Genomic DNA, 21639 nt, shown 5'->3' with positions numbered 1-21639 from the left:
AGGGGTAAGTTTCTAAAGAAACTGTGGTGCTGCGTCGGTGAGAGAGTATAGCAGGTAATTTAGTGTTAACAACTGGGTTGAAAACGTAAATTAGCCACCGTAAAGGGTAAAAAAGCTGACGTTTCGAGCGTTAGCCCTTCGTCAGAGCGATTGACGAAGGGCTAACGCTCGAAACATCAGCTTTTTTACCCTTTACGGTGGCTAATTTACGTTTTCAACCCAGTTGTTAACACTAAATTACCCTCTTTTAAAAAAAACCTGTTAGTCGACCAAGAGTGAATGCGTAATCATCCGTCGAGGATGTGGGCCATAGATAATTTGTCACAAACCAGCCTTTTATCGATGGTAACTATATATGTATTCATGGCGACGACGGCTAAATCTGATAGTTGTTCGGTGGTCATTGTGTTACGAAGCCAAGTATGGATCCTCCGAATAGAAGAACACGACCTCTCCGCCTCGTGCTCCCCACGGGCAAAACAGCTAGAATTTTGAGTTCCCTAATGTTTGGGAAGAAGATGTTGTTTGCGCGTTTCGCTAGCAGTGTAGACACCGAGATGGATTCGTAGTTCGACGCTGCCTGACACTTCCAGTAGTTTATCCAGCGAAACAGTTCACTTTTAAAAGATGATGGCAATGGTATCAGATGGCCCCACTTCTTATTAAGTATTTGACCACGTTCCACCGTGGTTTCTTCCGACTTTGAAACCATGACCTGAGGAATTAGAGCGCATAGCTCGTAATGTGCCCTCTTTTCGTTGCTGAAGTGACCTTTGAGTTTTGAGCAAATGACGTCAAGGAAGGATATCGCTACTGTTCGCTTCCAATATTGTGCATCCGACTCTGCTGGTTAGTTTTCATGATGTCTTTGTCTTCTGCAAACACGTGGACGTCCTTCAGTCGATCCTGCTATTTGTGCTAGAGAACAGCTTTCGCGTACATACGTTGAAACCATGAGTAGATCACTTTGCGTATCTCTGCCAGTATAGGAGCTGATTGCTTCTTCAATTTTCTGGAAACCAAAAAATACTTCAACATGCCTGCCTTGCGGAGCCGTGACGAGTGGCCGGTTCTAGCATCTCCTTAGCTCAAATAAAGCTGACAATATGTCCGAAGCATGTCATACTATGTCTCAATCCATTTGCCATTGTCTTAGTTTTGGCATCCCAGTTCCATTCTTAGTTGTTTGGGTAAAACCGCTTGTCATCATCTGTGGGTACACATCTCTCATTCAGCGTAATGACACTGTATTCATACAATTCGAAAATTGTTTCAGACATGGAGGGCCTCTCGATCCATCTCGACTCGTACAAATCTTTCAGCCTGCCTTTCTGTCGCTTTGGTGAGTTGTCAAAGAAACTGAATAATTCATGGCAAGAATCCATCATGTTCTGAATTGACTTTATTTTACAAGCGAGGCAGATAACGAGGTTGATCGAAAGAAGGCAACAACCTTGATACTCTGCATCGGGTGCACACCTCGCTATTTCAGCTTGAACTCCCTTTTTATCTGAGCTCATTGACGCATTAGCGTAATATGCTTCTCCACGGCAATTTGTAATGTCAATTGCATGCTTTTGTAAACTGTATAGGATTGCAGTAGTAATAGCTGCACCAGTGGTTCCTGGCAAATCGCACATGTCAATCAAAACCTCACGCTTTATTGGATTGGACGGGTCAGCAATGAAATCAAGCAGTTGGAGACACACGGACAACACTTCACGTCCCTGAGACGTCGTTCGGTTGGCAATTAATGTGAAATGCGAATTCTTTTCAAGACATTAAGTCGACATTTAAGACGAATATAAGTACTTCTGAGACAAACAGGGTAGGAACCTTGATTAATTTGCTATTTTGTAAGTGACATAGATGCATCACACCTCATTTAATCCATACCATATCCAGGCCACACTCCTGTAACTGTAATCACGTGTCTGGACAAGCTGAAAACTGAAGATGGCCTCATTTCTAACTACACAGAAGAGAATAATTGCAGGAGTCTTGCAGGAGTACGAACCGCTCTTAACATTTTGGAGTCTGCTTTAATTTCAGGGTTCGTTACTGAACCCTCTGATATAATGTACGCGGTTAAGAAAATGACTTTCATGTTTCCTTCCACAATGGGAAAAATACACCTTCATTAGGCTATACCCGCGTCAATTCAAATTGTAAACTAGCCGAGCAATGTTTGAAAACAGCGCCTCAATTACACTGAGGTGAAACAAAGCTATCTGTTTCCCGTTGAAAGAGACATGTTGTGGGTTGTTATACGTCCAAGGGATAGGATTAACTATTAAACAATCAAGCAATCACAGTGAGAGTTAAAGTGAAAACACAACAGCAACTAAAACAACCTTTATTTTCACTTGCTCTCTCTCTCTCTCTCTCTCTCTCTCTCTCTCTCTCTCTCTCTCTCTCTCTCTCTCTCTCTCTCTCTCTTATCATTATTTGGTTTTACAAAGAGGTCTAATAAGCTCACACTGCTTTCAATGGGAAGTTTTGAATTTCAGAGTCACAAGCATTTCATTACCAAATGTATTACATGAAAATTCAGTAATGGTTGTCTAGAATTATTTCGAGCCTATTTCTACCCATGTTACTGCTCCATCCGTTTCGTTTCGCTTGAAATGTGTTGAGCTCTATGCGTACAAAACATCGCTCCAAAAGTTGCTTCTACACTAATTATTGGAGTATATGATTTCTGTCATACGCTTATATCCCTGATGAATCCTTACATGTATTTGACTTAAGATTTTCCAAGATGACAGCGTTGTTCAACCCTTTAGTGTTGGTGAGTCAGACAGCCTCTAGCGTTCAGATATAGTTTGAAAGGATTCTTTGCGGGGAAAAATAATGGCGATCACACCAAGACAAATCAACAGCACAAATAATAAACACTCCAAAAAGTTTATTTCTGGCAAACTATATCGAAAAGTCTTCTTCATTTAAAATATGCATAATATCTTAAAAGCTTTCTTCAAAGAGGCAAGAAATGAATTATTTCTTTCTCTGGAAGTTCAACCAAGACTTAGTTTGCTTTCAAACGTACACCGCTGTGACCGATAGAAAGCGCTTATTTAATCATGATTTTAAGAACTGAGTGCAACCATTGAAATGCAAACGTTACTTAATTAAAAATCTGTGAATAGCTTCATTCATTGCCTCAGAGAATAACATAACTCTTTTCGAATTTCACACTTCATGTAGCTTTTGGTACTTACGTAACTACCTCTAATATACGAAATATTAGTTTACCTTTGCATTTAAAACATCAAAATCATCAGATATTTGCTGTACTATACTATGAGGTAAGAATGTAAATTTCATCGACGCAATAACTTTTCAAAGAAGTATATTTCGCTTTGAAACTTCTAAGTCCTTTCATGGGTATAATATTCGAGGAATTTCAATTCATTAAATTTATAGCCAACTAAAATGAATCAGAAACTCTTAGAGCAGTGATCTTACATCTCCACTATGTCATTCTACTAAATGGATATATCAGTTCTTTACCAAACGTTACCCAAATCATGCTATATCGAGTACTCTATAAAGCGCCTAAAACAAGTTTTCTTATATCATAAATTATAACCATTACAATTTCTTCGAATGTGATTGGTGGATGAACTCCTCTATTTTTCACTAATAAATCTGTAAGGCTATACTTGGACAATGTGATCGATCAAATTGGTATACTCAAATGAATCCATCAATTACTGAATTGATTCGAATAACCATGGTATGGCTTACCATTTCAAGCTGGGAACACTGTTTCGAGCTTTTCAGTGTTCCTTTCCTTGAGGTAATGGATTTTAAGATTAGAATGACAAGCCCCTCTTTCAATTAATCCACTTTATTTTTCTCGGAAACTGCAATGGTTAGGATTAATTGTTAACAATACTTGGTGTCGTCCAATTCGGTCCGTCATCATATTTTTAATAAACAAAGCGACAGAGTCCCGCTTTGCGGTGGTTCAATTTTGTTAATCTCGCGTACGACTAACGATGACCGAAAGGCAATGGGCAAATGGTTAGCAGCCCTATGTCTAAGAGACAAGGCATGGAACCGAACGAAAAACTCCTGAAAAGCATAGTAAGTGAAGCTAGTGTCCCCTACATTACCAAGTGTATCGGTTCTCAAGTCTTTTAGAGGACCTCCAGCATAATAGTGAAGGGTTTTGAACCTCAATTCCCAGATTTTTCTTTTTGGCAAGGCAAACGATATAAGCCCAAATATCCAGGCATGTCGGGTCCTTGAAGGTCTCAGATTGACTGTTACCTCAGATCAACAATATGCCGAGGTCAGGCAATCTTCTTACAAAAGATCAGCCAACATAGGAAAGTCACGTTCATTCAACAATTCGTACAGCTCACCTACGCTTAAGAATCGCTGTTTGGCAATAAAAGATAAAGCTGCTTCCATTGGGTTCAGAGTACGCTTGTCAAGAAAACGAATTTCTTCTGGAGTCAGTCCCAGTCCTTCAGCAAGCTCCATCCACTCATCGCCACCTAAATCAAAGGTTTTTTTAATTTGTTTTTTTGTTTGATTCTTTTCATAACAATATTCTGAACTTGTATCAAGAATAAGAAATGGAATAAAATAGAATATTTTTTCAACCAAATGTGACCCTCCACGCGAAAACGTGTACTAATTCAGGCGAACCCACAGGCATGGTAAAATGGCTCCCTAAGCAATAGGCAATGAGTGAAAAGACACGGTGGCTTCAGAGCGGCGTGTCCGATGGTACAACTTATCAAAGGTTTTTCCTTTATAGAAAGAGCACGACAAAAATAAAGGTGCCTGTCAACGAGAACAATACGCAGCTTAAGTTAGCGAAAAGGTACAACAGCGAGTGAAATGTTAGGCAGTAAAAGTGAGCAAAATGACGCACCAACTGTGTCCGCCTATGAATAGCTATGGTGAAAAGCCTTTGAAGATGGGTGGAAACCTGTTAAAAATCTTCAGTGAAGTCTATTTTAAAAAGTATTGTTAACTTGGATTTGTATTTTAGAACTGACGTTCAAAACAAAGAATGGACATGAATTAAAATATAGTTATACTTGCAGGAAATTTTCATCCAAAACTATTTGTGAGATACGTAGCAAAGCTTACCAGCTAAGCGGATTGAAAGATCCCTTGCTTTAGTGATTGGCATGTGTTGAACAGGAAGGTTTTCTGGCAATAAAGGACCTAATAATGGAAAAAGAAACCTTTAGTTAATGTATGAAGATGAATAGCTAAAAATCATCAGAAACACACATGAAAAATTGTTTTTAGCGTAAACAAACACGTTGAACCCATTACTAGTCAGTCTTTCTTCGGGACACGGCTAGTAAGTCTGCTAACGCTTAATGAAGAGAGTTAGAAAATGTTGTTCGTTGGGTCAAACATCTGCTTCGTAGGTGGTTGTCAAATAAGAAAATTCTAGGAGTTTATGTTTTCTTCGTGATTTTGATTTGATTTCTGCAGCATTCTCACGTATCCCATAGCTTCATGGCAAGATAGGTTTCGCAATATAAGTAACTAACCAGTGGTTCCAGCCGGTGTAATCTCTCTTAAATGTTCGAAGACATCAAGCCTCTTTAAATCTTTTGCTATGTGTGCCAGACTGCGGATTATTTTCTTGGTGTCATCGTCTGGCCTCTCAAGAACGTCTTTGTTTAGTGGCAGATTCTCCTTGAGTTGATGAACAATCTCTTTGGCATCCCACGACGCTGACAGAAGGGATTGTTCAACATTACCAGGTAGGCAAATTTCGGTGGTTGCTTAGAAAAAACAAAAGGAAAAGACCAGTCATAAATCAATGATATTTCAAATAAATGTTTTCACAGCATAAGTTCTTCAGAAGTTATTGACGACTGCTTCGGAGATTTTCAGCACATTAGTAATTACACAATATCCTAACACGATACCAGCAAAGTTACACGAATGTAACCTGGAACCTTTCCATATAATTTATTCTTATTATGTTTGGATAAAATAGCGAATATTTTTAGCTCATATATTTATATAAAAAAATCCCAAAGGGGAAGTATCAGATACACTCATCAGTAGTTTTACCTAGATTAGGCAACATTTCACCACTTTTGGAATCAAAGTCCGGGGTATCAGGACAGGCTCCCTCCAGCTGCAGACTCCCCTTTAGTTGTGGCGAAATAGTTTGGTCGTCTCGCTGTTGTGTTAAACGGATTTGCTGAACCTCGTCAGCAGAAAAGGTTTCCTCATAGTCTTAAAACAAATAAAATGTGACAATTTCTCAGCCATGTACTATTTGTCTCTTCAGGTCTGTCAAATGAAATGTATTTTCAACCAAAATGAATTTTTTTCCCTTTCTGTTATCTATTGAGAACCATCAAAAAACTTATGCAGTAATGTGTAATGATCCTCGTCAGCAGAAAAGGTTTCCTCATCGTCTTAAAACAAATAAAAGGTGACAATTTCTCAGCCATGTACTATTTGTCTCTTCAGGTCTGTCAAATGAAATGTATTTTCAACCAAAATGAATTTTTTTTCCCTTTCTGTTATCTATTGAGAACCATCAAAAAACTTATACAGTAATGTTACCTTCAACTGACGCTAAGTTTCCGCCATCACATTTATCACCTTTCAGCTGTTATAAAGAAAGAAGGAGAATTAAACATCATCATGTAAATGCAACATTTCTGAACTGTTGTACGTTTAATGAGGAACATTTTGTTTGATATTCATTACAAGAGTTACCTTAGGCAAGTGTGATAGGATGATTACTTGGCTTATTTTAAGGAAACAATGAATATTTCTGATCTCTTAACTGTTACAACTTAAACAAAACACAAGTGCCTTTATCATCTCTATGGACCCGACTTCTGCCGCTTTCAGTAAGCGTTCGTGGTCTCATCTCATCTTTTTTTATGACAAATACAACGTCTACAAGTTTTCTGTTAATCTTTACAAAAAGGAATTCACCTCCCAAAACGGTCACGTGTTATCTACAATTATTTACCTGATTTCTCATAGGAGAAAACCAAGGCTCGAAGTCTTTCACCAACACTCTGTTCGTCGTGGCAACTGCAGATCTGGTGCAAGCTATGATCTTCTTTCCGCTGCACAACTCTGACTCGGGCCAGAAGTGCAAGCATTCTTCTTGCTTGCAACCTTTTGTACGATGTGTGCAGTAGTAGCTGACGACACCTCCTTGACAACAAACAGGGCACAAGAAACTCACTTCATATTTCATATTCTGTAGCCAACAGAATTCCCCTCGCATGGACTCAAGCATCAATTCGAGTTGCCTCAGTACTGCACAAGCAAAGGGGTCATGGTTACTATTTACAGGCGAACTAATCGCAGACTTAGAACGTTGTGCCACCTCGTCACCGCCATTGCCTCTATGAACAACGACTTCAATTGATGACATATGGCACAGAAGGATTACGGAGCAATTTACTTCTTCAGAATGATAAATTCTGACAAAATTTTGGTATAGCTGAGGTTGCTCTGGGCTGGCACATTCTTGTTTGCACCACTGTAAAACCTGCAGCACCAATCGGGGAAACAAGCCAGGTGGAACTTGTCCAGTCTCAAATTTAAGAAAAAGAGAAGGAATTTCTGCAGATGCAATCAGCTCCATTATTTCATCGGGTGGGTGTGACATTAACATGGAAGGCACTAGGTACTGCTTACCACATGAGCCACCCGAAGAAGGCCAAGAGCAAAGTAAACTGAACTTCTCCATGATAGCAACGAGACTTTGGCAAGTATCCTCTTTGCGATATAAAGGACCCCAAACATGTTCTAAAAGAGGCTCCTCCAAGACTCCTTCTTTTTCAAGCCTAGACCAGAGCTCTTTGAATTTTTTCTCCTTGCTGTCAAATGGCCGAATGGTAATAACCTCCTTAAAAACATTGATCAACCACTGAGTGTCCAAGACTACCATTTTACTCAGCTCTGGAGTGTCATCAAAGTGTATTAAAACTCTTTGATCATGCAAAAAATTTAGTAAAGTTCTCAATTCTTCGTCGTCAGAAACGTCACACACCTCCCAAGCAATTTCTTTTGCCTCTTCGAGGGAAATCCACTTGTTGCCATCATCTTTCTTGGCTTGCATTTCTCTTTCAAACTTAAGCCACCTGATTGGAACTGCTTCTTTCATGTGGGGTAGCTCCTTGGCGACGGCACGTATTTCCTGGCGCAAGCGTAAGACTTCCGGACATTCCAATTCATGGCCAGACTTGGTATTATCCACAATAAAGACATCATGTAGGTGCGTCTTGTAGGGTTTGGTCTGTAGGTGGCCAAATACCATCCTGCCCAGCTCACGAGGATCTCCTCCATCACAAGGTTTGTCAGCGTGAGTGCACACTAAAAATACCGGTGGAAGTTCAGGCAACAAGTCAGATTTCGTCTTTTTAGAATGACTTTCGTCCTGAATGGCGAGAGATGCAACAGATGACATCCAAAAATCAAGATAATCGGCATTCGTTTTCAAACGAAAGCTGTCCTGTAATTTCGTGAACATTCCTTGTTTCATAGCTGATTTGGCTTTATCGTGCAGGTGCCGGCTGAGGTCATTCACCAAAAGGTATATTGCTCTCGACGTAAGGAAGAGTGGGTGGGTAGTATAGTAAACTGTCTGTCCGCCAAAATCCCACAAAACGGAGTATATATCCTCTTCGCGTTCTAAGTCCTTATCTTCGCGCAAGAAAACCTCAACTAAACTTGCAACATCATCTGGCACAGTTTGGATATCGCCAGCAGGGCTTTGATCGCTGATTGTGTGATCTTGTGACATAGAGATGTAAACTGAATCCTCAGGTAAATCATCAGACTCGGAGTTGGAGGCAGAGTCGTGGCTGGTTATACTAGATGCCACTGAAGCTGCAGGTACGGAATATATGTCCTCTTCAGATTGTGAACAGCTATCTGCCACATTCTCATCTCGTGCACATGATGTTGAAACGATATCTTCGCTCACACCTATCTCGACTGATTCCACCTGCTCTTTGGGAGCGCTTTCTTCCACACTCAAATTTTGAACGATCAATCGCGCTGCATGATGCGCATAAGAACATGCCCTCTCAACATTTCGTTGTTCGTCTTTCTCTCCTGGTTTCCAAATCTCAGTTGACACTTTGAAATGAGAAGGATCAACGTCTATGCCTACGGTACTGTCCTCCTCTGGGTTGAATCGCTCTCCTTTGAGAGATTTCGCCAAGCTGGTTTTTCCGGAGCGGTCCTGCCCAATCAACATGATTGGCACGCGTTTGGTACATGTCCTCCCCTCTAACAGGGCCTTTTTGTAGGCCCGTAAAGCCAAACGCCCTCGTGCCCGAATCTGTTGAGGCACCTCGCCTATTTGTATGAATAATTTTGGATTAACGCATAGTTCAAAAAGACGATAGGCCCCACCTTATTCAAGTTACAATGTTACCTTAACTTAAAACGGTAAAACACTAGCAAAACCCGTAAATTCTTACAATAACAAAAATTAATCGATCAGATGTATTGGTAACATAGTTATAAGAACTCCGTGAACCACAAAGAAGCGAGTGGGGAACAAACGTCAAAACTTGACACGATATCTGTAGAAAGCGAGGATCAAGTGTTAAATACGCTCAATAAATCTCAGAAAAATTACTTATCACAGACAAACAGCTAAACAAAAATGCAAAACGATTATCTTAAACGCTTTTTCGGAAATTTTTTACATTGCAAAGGAGCTTTCAGTTTTGTGGAAAAATTTACGGCACAGCTATAATGCATGAGAATACTAACCGTTATAAAAATTAGCCAATAATTCACAAATCTCTTTGAAATTTGGACGTTCCATTGGATCAATATCCCAGCAGTTGCTCATCATACCGTAGATGACGGTATTACATCCTTTAGGACATTCCATTCGATGTCCTCTTTCGATCTTGTCGACTAAATGATCTGCGGGCTTAAACCAGAACCCAATTAATCTAATTTGAAGCCCCATGGAAAGAACCTAGAAGCAACCATTGTTAAACACTTGCATTCCAATATTTACTTTTCCAAATATATAAATCCATAATGAAAAAAATAAACAACAATAATCCTTTCATTTTTTGAACTGTTTGAATTTTGTGCTTGGAGCTTTGAACTTACAAGAATGACTTAACTTTCTTTCCTGTTTCGTCATATTGGGCTTTTTGTAAAGTCAATTGAAATGCAAATGAAAAAAAATTACGCGATTCGAAATCAAAAGTTTTACTTTTACCAGCTACAAGAAAGAGTAATGACCTTTGAATGTGATCGTACCCATTGATCAAACTCAACACTTACCACGTCGGAATACGGATTTTCACCAAACGAAAAAAGCTCCCATAATAAGACGCCATAACTCCATACATCGGACTGAGAGGAAAAGATCTGCAGATAAAACCAAAACCAACAAATCTGGACTAATTATTCGCTGAAACCTGGTTTCCAGTTATGATATGCGCGCTTTGTTTATATAGCAAGTTCTTAAAAAGAATAATTGTTATGTGTGACCTCACGTCCGATAGCAAACATATTATGAAACTTTTCTCCGTGACAGGCGAAAAGATATCCATCTTTATCAAAGAATCTAAATTATTGCAAACAAAAAATAAAATATTTTAAAAAAATAAAGACAAAAACAAAAACCTAATTATTGATTAAGAACATATGTATCTTTGGATATCTTTTAAATTGTGCTCTTTGTGCAATCAATCGTAAAGTACGCCGTACCCCCCGTCTGATTGCCTCTGGGGCTGTCCACTTGTCAGAAGTATTTTTCCGCTGAGAGCTTAAGGATGATACCTGTGCAAGTCCAAACTCTGACACCTAACAGAGAAAGAAAAACGAGAAAACACTGATGGCATCCGTTCACATGCAGGAATTCCTGAAAAATAACCCACACTGCTTCGCAATTTTGTGGCCTCATCTGAGTTAATCAGTGTTAAGCCGTTAGATAAAGCAAATAAACCATAGCTCTCAAAGACTCTCCGGGCAGAAGACAACTTCCATGATCTGACGTTTAAATGTAAGTTGTGGAGTCTGAATAATGTTTCACTCGCTTAACCTTATCACAGAATAGATGGCTGCTGTGGAAGCTATTCCCTCAAGGCAAGCTATTCCCTCATCTTATTTAACAGTATAGCTCCACGTTAGCTGAAAGATAACTAACAATTCACAATTCTACAAAATAAAGGAGGACTGAAAAAGCTGAAACCAACTACTCCCGAGATGCTCATGTTTTTATACGTGGAAGTGTTATAACTCATTAATAACCCTACTTTTGCTGTTCCATCTTCATCGATCAGAATATTCCTCGCCATTAACCCCCTGGAGTAAAAATTTATAAATATGAAAATGGGTGATAGTTAGGATAAAAAGAGCTGCAAATATGGCATATCCCAGTTTATTTGACCCTGAGCAAAAAAATTTACTCTACAGGTCGGAATTTTACCATAAGGGATGTAGGTTATATTACTAGTGGGACGATTCGTAATGTTTCTAAGCACTTTCTCTTCTCGAAGATGTTGTTTGCGTATTGCACCATTTCTACTTTAAGCTTCTTAAATAATCAATTCAAAGACAGCACAGTTTTCTTTAGGAGAGTTTGTTGAGGCTGAAATAAATCCAGAAAATTTAGTGTTGAATGGCCATTTGTGATGTTTTGATAGGTTTTCAAAACATCACTTATGTTCATAAATCCCGAAATGCACTCGGTTCGTTTGATTTCCCATACTTATGTTCAATCCAACAAAAAGCTTCCGCGCTTCGATGCCTCTTTTTAGTTATAGATCACAGATGAGGTCAGAATGTCGCAAGAACGAAAAAGTGGCACATTGGCGCAGCTGGGTGTGCCACTAATGTTCTTACCACAGTTTGACGTCTTCTGTGATCTATTACTGAACAGACCCACAACAACACAGAATCTTTTTATTTTGTATGATACCAAGGGAAAATACTGTTAATGGTAACGTCATCTATACATCTATCCTTCAATAGTTCACAATTGAGAACCAATCAAAATATGTGTACGACTCAATTGTGCATCTTAGTTCCCTTTCAACTAAAAATCCAGTTTCCCACAATTTGTCATCATGTGTCATCTATTCACGCCTCAGTGTTCCAAGCATTTGTTGCGAGAAATTTTACCTGTGAACCACATCTTTAGACTGTAAATACTTCATACCGCCGGCTACATCCCTGTGAAACAGAAAATTATTGCAATTTCATCCTTAAGCAAAAAACTAAGTAAAAAATTATTTCAATTGCTGCTTACCGTTAGGCCACCTTTACGTGTAACTTTTTTGCCGTTTAATACATACAGAATAAAGGTTGCTTTGTGGTGTCTCTTGCTCTGTATTTTTGAGTTGACATGACTCACTTCCCCAAAATAGGTTTTGTTTGCTTTTTTGTTTGTTTTGAGCAAGTTTTCAGAGCAAGACATTTGGCGAACACTTAACATCTTTATTTCTGATGAGTAAACAGCTGATGAGTAAACAGCTACGTGGCTCACCACGACAAGAGACATTTATTCAAAAAAAAAGGAAGAAAAGCAAAACAAAAAACAAACAAACAAACAAAACGCTATTAGTTAAGTTCCAGACACACCAGCTCTTGATTTGATCCTCCACACAGGAAAAGACGCCTTTTAATCAAATCATTTGCTCGTGACATTTAGAATAACCATGCATAGTAAATATGAAAAAAAGAATTGATCTAGCCTCTCAGTAAATGTTTAGTGAAGTCAATTTCCTTACTGAGCAAGTCTCACAAGGTCATCCTCTTGCAGTGTACCAGAGCCTGTTCTCGACAAGAATTCCGATAAGTTTCCCTAGAAAAAAAGATGGAAAATATTTACCATAATTGCAAGGGAACACTAATCCAAAAATGATAAGTAATAAAATCAGATGAAATAGACCGCAATTAAGAGACTGGATAGCCGACTCTATATGGCTTTTGGTCCAATAGCACATTTCATATATTATATTGGACCTCTCTTTATCATTATTATACATTATACAGACAAATACCATAAAACTTTTCACTCTTCAATTCAAACACGCAAATTAATCTTTGACGGACGTCTTTCTTCATGTATTGACACCTTTTTAGTTTCTAGTTTAAGTCTCGTAACAATATTAACGATATTCGTCAAGTCTAGAACTGACCCGAGGAAATATGGATCAATATGTATTACACCAGTACAACTTTAAAAAATTCAAAGCACGCTTAAAAGACGTTGAATTCTGTTTATTTTTGAAAGTTGTGGACATGTTGCTGAAAGCTCAGTTGAAGAGATCTGCAACTTTTCGATCAAAAGCAAGTTTTCCCATGGCGCGGAAACGCTTACCTTGGCACAAAACTCTGTTACAAGGTAAAAAGGCTTTTCGTCCAAAGATACTCCAAGTAATGTCACAATATTCCTGTGTTGTAAATTCCTGCAAAACAAAAAATGCAAGCACAGCTGCCTGTCAGCCTGTCAACCTCTCTATTTCTAAACAAAAAGTTGAGAATTAGCTTGATAAGCATCTAAAATTAAAGACTTTATCGAGAAAAAGTACCATAAGCAACTGTTCCTTCGAATCTTTCTTTAAAAAAGACCTTATTAACTATGACAATGTTTGAAATACAAACCGATCGCCTCCATATACACAGCCAATGAACAAACAAGAACTTTCCTTTAATCCACTTTCTTACGTTAGTTACCAAGACAATGTAATCATATTCTCTTGTAGTTATTTATTTACCTTCCCAAATGGATGGGTGACGGAAAGAGCTCTCAGGACAAGCCAAGTAAGAGATCAACATGCTTGAAATAATGCACGTTAAAGATGAAAAACTTGCAGAAGAAGCAAAATGCCCTAGTGCTACAACAGTACAAAGTCACGCTATACATACGTCATGATGGCAGCCTCTATCAAAAACGCCTGAACATCTTGATATCTGTGTGCTAAGCATTTTTTCACAGCCACCTTATGATCAAGGTATTCAGCTTGAAAAATATCTGAGAGGTTAATGAACAATCGATCAATTCCAGTTTCCGTATTAAGATAAATTACCTCTCTATGCACCTACAACTAACCGCCCTAATTTTCTCCTCACTACTGATAAAATTACGTGTCTATTTATGAGCTTGCGATGAAGGCAAGAAATGTAACAAGGCCTGGTTACTGTGCAAGGGTATCACGAGTGTAGAGATAAAATTCCGTTAGGGACCGCCTAGGGTATGTCACTTGGTGATTATCTATAAGCCCCAGAATCCAATGAGATATGGGTCAATCCGCTGATTTTTTTCTTCATTTGATTTCGCAAGTTTCATTCCTTAAAAAAACGGCGATATTTCTATGAATCGACTCATTCATATTCTTACTTATCTTTCTGTCTGTTGGCCTATCAATCCATCTGCATATTTGGTAATATCCTATGTTAGTGTTGTGGTATTGTCATTTAACCCTTTCCGTGTTTAACTCCTAAAATGTTGTTGTGTAATTAAAGTGACGAAAGGTGTACTCCAACCAGAGAATCTTTTAGAGACCTGACCTTCCGGTAAGCAACAATTCGGGGAATTAGGATATATTTTCACCAGGGTATTGTTGCCTGAAATAAGGTACCAGAATTTTATAAGAATCTTTTTAAGATTCAGGTTAACGGGGTTGAAAGTCGTAAAGAACGGCAAAATCTTTTTAGATGTTTTCGGTTCGTTTTTTTAAAGCTATGTTGCGTGATGAGAATTGTACTTCGGCTAAGATCTTTTCCACGAAGTTCTGAGGATAGCCTCGTTCTAAAAGGCGAGCTAAAAATTCTCGGTTTTTTAATTCGAAAGATTCTGTAACCGAGTCTGTTCTCAGTAAGCGTAGCGCTTCTCCTTTTACAAAACCTCTCTTGCCACGGACTCATTTCAGCGAGAATGCATTACCTTAACTGTCGTCAATGGTGGCCAATGTTTCTTTAAGTAACTGATAAAGATAACAAAACCGGTTTCGGAAACGTACAGTGGCTTTCTTCGTCAGTTACTTTGTAGGTGCTCGTGTGGATACGAGCAAGCTAATGACTTTTTACTCGCAGAAGTGGTCCTTACAAAGCCCAGAAGGGACGCGTTTCTAAGCTTGAAGCTTACGCGACATTATGTACCTTAAAGGCAAATGTAAATCAAATCGAGAGTGATTATTTATACTAACCCCCAAAGTCTCCTCTTCTTATGCAATCCCCGGAATAAAGGCAACTGCGGTCTATTTCCCACCCACCTAAAAATAAAACAAATTTGGTACAGATTCTACTATTCGGTTAACCTGTGGCATGTTAAATCGCATCCAATGATCTCAAACTGCCTAAATACCTGTCTAACCAGTCAATTGGTCATGCTTCGCTTTTCTATCTGCTTCGCTTTTCTATCTGCTTCGCTTTTCTTGTTGTAAGAGATGCGCGTTAAATAAAGCAGTTGGATAATAAATAACTTATTAGACGTTTTGGAATGTAGTATCGCTGGGTACTTTTACTCGTCTTTTTTGTATTGTGAATCGCCCGGCAGGCTCGTCAAAATACGGCACAGCTTGCGAAAATACTCATATCTTATTAGACGCTTTGCTGTGTAGCATCGTTGAGTACATGTATTTTTTTTTGGAGTTGTGCCGCATCATTTTGACGAGCCCTCAGGGCGAGTCGAAATGCAAGCAACGAGTAAATAAGCAATACTACACACCAAAACGTTTAACACGTTACTTATTATTCAACTTTTTTTTCTGCCATATGTTTCTGCTCATTTCTCATAAGGTGGGAAATGAAAAGCGGATAGGGAAGCGTAGCGCGCGCAGCTTACAGGTTAAACAGGTTTTTTACAGTATAAAATAACCAACTGTACAATATACATATCTCATCAGATGTTTTGGTGTATAGTTTCGCTGAGTATTTTTATGTGTTGCGCCGTATTTTGACGAGCCCGTAAGGCAATTCAATAAACAAACAACGAGTAAAAATAATAATATGGAAAGTATTTCTAAGCTGCTCTCTCTGCTACAAGAGATGAATTTTTTGTAAAGGGGGTCCTATGACTGAGCCTTCCTCCGTGAGTAGGCCAAAGGTTTGAGGTTGGAATAACTGAGAGATTTGGCAACAAAAATTCCTCAACCTGTCAACTTTTGTACAAGGAAAATATAGTAGAAATTACCCATATTACTCAGATCTAGTTTTGTTATAAAAACTTACCAAAAAATATTAAGGATATTAACCCGTTGAAGGTAAAATATTTCCCAATCACCAGAGCCCACGATAAAAAAAGCTACAAATTCTAAAAAAAACTACAGATTCCAAAGAGTTGTCACTTCAAGGGCGTTACAGTTACTTATCAGTAATTAAGGAGAAGTTACTCAGAAGTTTATTGACAATAATCAGATCTTGCTTGGCTGCTTACCTTCATCAAAGGAACTTCGAGAAATGCCGGTATCAAATGTTCCTCTATGCAAGGGTTTTGCTAGCCTCGTGCAAAGTCCATCCGCTGACCTTGAATAATGCTAAGAAATGCCATACCGTGATGCAAAGGAGCGAACGTTGAGAACAGGTCAAATGAACACAATGTACTGAGAGTATGTGTATTTATTTAAGAGGGACTCACGTATCAGGAGCAGTATAGGTTGAATCAATCAAATATTTGCCATGTTCTTCTATGCTTCCTTTGCTTTGCTTTGCTCCGAGCTTCGTTTGCTCGGTGTTCTGCTCTGTCATTCGAGGCACAGTGACTCGAACATACAGGAGATTTCAGTGAGAGCGAATTTGTAAGAGAGGGGGCGGATTTTTTTATCTCAGGAGGCGATCTCCCCAAGGCGAACCCGCAAAGGGGCAAAACCTCCAAATACCTGAGTTCTATCCGTAATTGAAATGGAAGTAAATTAAACTAATTTTATGATGTCGTGATTTCATGGTAACTGTGCCTGGTGGTTAACATTTGCAAGAATCATGGCCTGGTGACGAAAATATAAGTCCTATAATAATTGTAGTGGAGCACTGATTATTATACACCTCAAAATAAATACCATTCTTACCTCTACAAATTCAAAAAGACTTTCCAAAAAAACATCGTTGCCTGCTGTAAGTTTTCCTTCATCCGTCCTCCTGATTCTGTAGTGTTCAATCTTGTTAGCATAACTGTGAAGAGGAATGCAGGATATGTACACTTGTGAGCGGTGGGCTAAGTTGTCGAAACGGTGAAATTATGTGTTGAAGCTAAAGAATGCACACAGTAAGGGATCATTAGTAAAGGCATTTCGATGTTGACTGCCAAATATTTAATGAGGGAAAATTAGCCACTACAGCACAGGCATAAATGGGGTAAGGCCAGCCTATTACACCTCTTAAGTACGGACGGAGACCTATTTTTTTCTATTGTAGTTTACGAAACAGACATTTATAAGGAACATTTAAGGAAAGTTTAAAGAAATCGTTAGATAACTTTTTCTTCCGAGGAATCGGTTCAAGGAGCTAAGTGATGACTACGTACCATCGAGGGGTTATTACGACCAAATTTCTAAAAACATTACGTAACGAGTTCACCAGTGACACCTTGCGATGAGAGAAGCGTTTGTCTCATCAGAATTCCTCGAAGATAGAAACAGTTAACTTTGTAGTCAGGTAATTACGATAAACTACAGACATACCAGACCGAAAGAGTATAGTCCCCTTTAAACTCGCCGTTGTTCCTTATCAGAAACATTCCGTCTTCGCAAGGGTTGAGGAGCCTCTCAGCCTCTATTCTGCGTATATTTCCATGAAACCATCTGTGACTTTGATGAAGAAAAAATCAACGATAGCTTCCAGTTACGAATTGATAATCTAAGCTGTAACCACGAGTGACGTCTGCAATTTAATACATCCATCAAAAATGCACAAGCAGGTGGATTAAAAAACTGAAAGGTTTGAAAAGATTATACAACTTATCAAGAACAATTAAGTTAAACGAAATAGCAAATCCGGAAGGTGAAGGTACTGTTAATATAGAAACAGTTTCATCTGTTTACCCCGCATTGCGAAAGAGTTTATCTTCGTCTTTGTTGGCATCACCATCTTCTTTGTTATCACTTCTGACCTTCATAATACGCGTCACCATCTAGCGTGGCCATTTTCACTCAAATTGAAAGCTCGTGGTTGGCGCCTGCCACTATTGCCAATCACTATATTCTGATTTACGCTAAGCCTTTGCGTGGTCAAGAGAATTACTTGATTATCAAGGTGAACTATAATTAAAAAAAAACAATTTTGAAACTCTAAAGCATTTTAGCAAACTTGGCGCTTTGCAAACATTGAGGTCTAACTCTACTGAGGGCATTCAAAAAATTAACTTACGACAAAGGCTTCAGTTCCACAGGGTTAAGTTCCCTAACAAAGTTGCAAGAAATTATCCCCGTTCGTCCAGTACAATTAACTACTCTATACCAATAGGGATCCTAAAGAAAACAGACAAGAGAGAGAATGAACAATATTCGTCAGATAAACTCAAATTGAAATAACCTTACATCTTTAAGATCTTCACAGGGAGATCAATGCGTGAAAGGATAAAAGAACATGACAGAGACGTACGGTTTGCTCGTACTCTCACCTCTCCGGTTTCGGAGCACGCTAATGAAACGGGGCATATTTCTGTTTGGAGCAAGGTTAAGTTTATTGATCGTGACCCCTGCTGGTACATACGTAGGGTCAAAGAGGCTATCCATATATGACTTCATCCCAACAACATCAAAAGGGATAATGGAATCAAAGTCCCGAAGCTTGGATACCCACGATCAAACGAAACAAAAGCCGATCAGTGCGGACCTAAGAGGGAACAAGGGGGATTTTCGCTGCATCGTTAGCAGTTTTTGTCGGCCAGAGTCAAGACGCGCCAAGTTAAGCGACAAGCTAAGTATTTGACCTCAAAGTTGTCAAATATTTGGATGAATCGAAAAGTCTAAAAAACATAGTCATTTATTTGCCTCTATTAATTGAAAAGCCGTCGATCAAACTTGACTAATACTTGCATCGGACACTAACTAAGGCTGTAATAATATGTATGCAAACCCTTAGAGTAATCGGTTAAATACCATCGCAGTGAGAGCTTCGTACATTTTATCTATTTTGAAGGGATTTCCATGGAGAACACTAAGAAAAACCGGGGTGGTCTATCTTCCCCCGGAAATAACTAAAACAGAAACCAGTTTGTCTTTTTGAGTTTTGGGGTAGACCCTTTAAACGGGCAAAGTTTTATTGAAATCAGTAAGATGGCATGCAGCACAACTGCCTGTTGATCTCGTGGACACACCTTTAATAGCGGAGCTTCCAGCGCGCGCAGCGTGCACAGCGTAGCTACATTATTATACGAAATAGTAGTAACCCATCAAGTATTTGGACTGGAGACCGTACGACCGACCGTTCAAGGTGCTACTTTTAGCATGCGCTGCCAGCTGCATTGCAGGCACTATCTTAGCCATTACGTTATGGATGGGCAAGGGAGAAGGTAGTGCGCGGGCGTGATTGCCTGCGTGACTTGGATATCCTGTAAATGGCACCAAGAGACACCGGCAGATGACAATGAAGTGCACATGCTTGAGTGCCGAGCCTAAGTGCAGCGTGGACACACGGTTAGGCAATACACGAGGGACTTACGTGGGCTAGTTGATGTGAAGCCACGTAAGCAAATAATTTGCAACCTGCGTTTTGAGCAGGAAATCAAACTGGTGAGGTTGTAATTCAACAGTAATTCTCAGTATTTTGCAATTTCTAGTCAACTCACAAAGCAAGAATACCGGCAAAGCTAAAGCTTTGTCAACCGGAGGTAACTGTTATACTTAAAGTACGTGGAGAGAGGGTTTTAAGTGAAAATAGGCTGGAAATGTTACAACTGTTAATGTTGTAACGACAAAATAAGACGAGTAAACGTAACAGGAAAGAAAGAGACATAGCGACCAAAGAAAGCAAGAAGTAAAGGGCGTAAAGAGAGTCGAGAACAACACGCAGGAAAGTCAGAAAGGACGCCAAAATAAGCAGAATACGGCGAGAGGAACGCGAAGGAGAACAAGAAATGGCATAGGTAAACAGGCGAATATCTAGCGAAGAGCAGCGCGAGACGAAAATACAAAGACGCTCCAGAAAACAGACTGAAAAGAAGTCATCAACGAAGAGAAGCGAACTATAAAGGATTCGAGAAAGAAGGTGGTAAATCGTGTTTTATCTGGGTTTTCTCTTACGCTAAGGACCAGAAAAATTCAAACCTTTTTTTTTACCAATCGTCGTTTGATATTAGCTTCCGTTTATGTATAATTCAAATCACGTTTCGGTAAAACAATGACTTTGGCAATCATCGCTTTAAAACCCCAGCACTGCTTTATCGCTCGAATAATATTTCAAAATGTTCGTATTCTTCAAATTATTTCTTGTCCAATCGTTTGGAATGTTTAATACAGTAGTGGTGTTCAGGGAGAATAATATACTTTACGGATTTTGTTTTGCCTATCCTAATGATAGCGAACGGCGCGAACAAGTTTGTACCTCTTTCTCTCTTCAGTTTACTATCGCGGGATTTACTCTATTCATTTAAAAAAATCGCGCTTTGTCGAAGATGTGTTATTTTATCCTAAAAACGAAATAATGACCTTTCCTAAAATGGAAGTAAAATGAGATTGAGTCAGCGATGTTCATGTTTACATCAAGTCTGACGCGGTCATTTGATTTTGACAATATTGTCATGTGAGAACCCGTCAAACATCTGAGAATTAAATTACGGGCCGCAAATGTGTGGTGCAAACAAACTCACGTTAAAATGGAATTAGTCCTACTACGAGATAAGTGAATTTCATCCCTTGGTCTTGGTACTTTTCAGCGCTATGTTTTCATACTTTCTACCCGATTCGTTCGAACTTCAGGAAATGGTTTGTTTCACAAAACATGGAGCCACTTTCTCTTCGCTCAACATCTCGAGGTGTACTTATTGCTCGAGTTATGATGAACACGCTTGCGATACGCTAATTTTTTTTTGTGGTGCTGGAAACTAAAGAATCAACCTCTGAAACTGATAGTCATGACACAAAACTCTACAGTAAAAACACAAACTTAAGTTTTGTGTCAGTGTTGCGGATTTTGTGATTCTGTTTTAAGTTTGTGTTTGTGTTGTACAGTTTTGTGTTGGTGTTGCGGATTTTGTGATTCTGTTTTAAGTTTGTGTTTGTGTTGTAGAGTTTTGTGTTAGTGTTGCGGACTTTGTGATTCTGTTTTAAGTTTGTGTTTGTGTTGTAGAGTTTTGTGTTAGTGTTGCGGATTTTGTGATTCTTGTTTTAAGCTTGTGTTTGTGTTGTAGGTTTTGTGACTCTGTTTTGTTCTTACCGGCCACCGTAGTGATCGTGTAATCAAACGGAGTCCTGGAAATTTGAGCTCACGAGCACGCTGGTTAGCACATGGTTAGCGTAAGCAATTGTTGTTTTACAGTTTTCGAATTTGAGAGTCCATTTCTGTAACCTTCCTGGATACTTTCTGTTGAATTCATTACGCACAATCTCGGAATTTCATAAGTGATTATGAACGATGAATTCGTATCGGGAGGTTTTGTTTATATATTATCAGTAAAACAAATCGCGAACTATTTCTGTAACCTGCTTGGATATTTTCTTTGGAATTAATTGAGTCACACCTTCGCATTTTCAT

At 39.0% G+C, this 21639-nt stretch overlaps 1 protein-coding gene and 1 pseudogene across 2 annotated transcripts in view; both read right to left on the bottom strand.

Moving 5' to 3' along the window:
- Positions 1–1031: 1031 nt before the first annotated feature.
- On the bottom strand, positions 1032–1781 carry LOC136281949 (52 kDa repressor of the inhibitor of the protein kinase-like; annotated as a pseudogene).
- An 883-nt stretch (positions 1782–2664) lies between these two features.
- Positions 2665–21639, bottom strand: part of LOC131783593 (uncharacterized) — a 29212-nt gene continuing 10237 nt past the window's right edge. Inside the window, exons 5-23 of one of the 2 annotated variants that reach the window (XM_066168120.1) lie at positions 18313–18413; positions 17628–17753; positions 17016–17118; positions 16388–16487; positions 15159–15224; positions 13879–13984; positions 13331–13418; positions 12738–12811; positions 12130–12180; positions 11262–11310; positions 10714–10809; positions 10285–10371; positions 9754–9919; positions 6983–9330; positions 6565–6610; positions 6061–6228; positions 5529–5765; positions 5113–5190; positions 2665–4508 (exon numbers count right to left, since the gene is read on the bottom strand). In XM_066168120.1, coding sequence (XP_066024217.1) covers positions 4315–4508; positions 5113–5190; positions 5529–5765; positions 6061–6228; positions 6565–6610; positions 6983–9330; positions 9754–9919; positions 10285–10371; positions 10714–10809; positions 11262–11310; positions 12130–12180; positions 12738–12811; positions 13331–13418; positions 13879–13984; positions 15159–15224; positions 16388–16487; positions 17016–17118; positions 17628–17753; positions 18313–18413 — 4284 coding nt within the window. In that variant the 3' untranslated portion in view covers positions 2665–4314. The remainder of the gene's footprint in view (positions 4509–5112; positions 5191–5528; positions 5766–6060; positions 6229–6564; positions 6611–6982; positions 9331–9753; positions 9920–10284; positions 10372–10713; positions 10810–11261; positions 11311–12129; positions 12181–12737; positions 12812–13330; positions 13419–13878; positions 13985–15158; positions 15225–16387; positions 16488–17015; positions 17119–17627; positions 17754–18312; positions 18414–21639) is intronic. The other variant, XM_066168121.1, reaches the window with a different exon arrangement.

This window comes from Pocillopora verrucosa, chromosome 6 (genome assembly GCF_036669915.1).
Source record: "Pocillopora verrucosa isolate sample1 chromosome 6, ASM3666991v2, whole genome shotgun sequence".
Lineage (NCBI taxonomy): Eukaryota > Metazoa > Cnidaria > Anthozoa > Scleractinia > Pocilloporidae > Pocillopora > Pocillopora verrucosa.
Note: the sequence above shows the minus strand (reverse complement) of the source record. Positions and strands in the feature narration are given on the sequence as shown.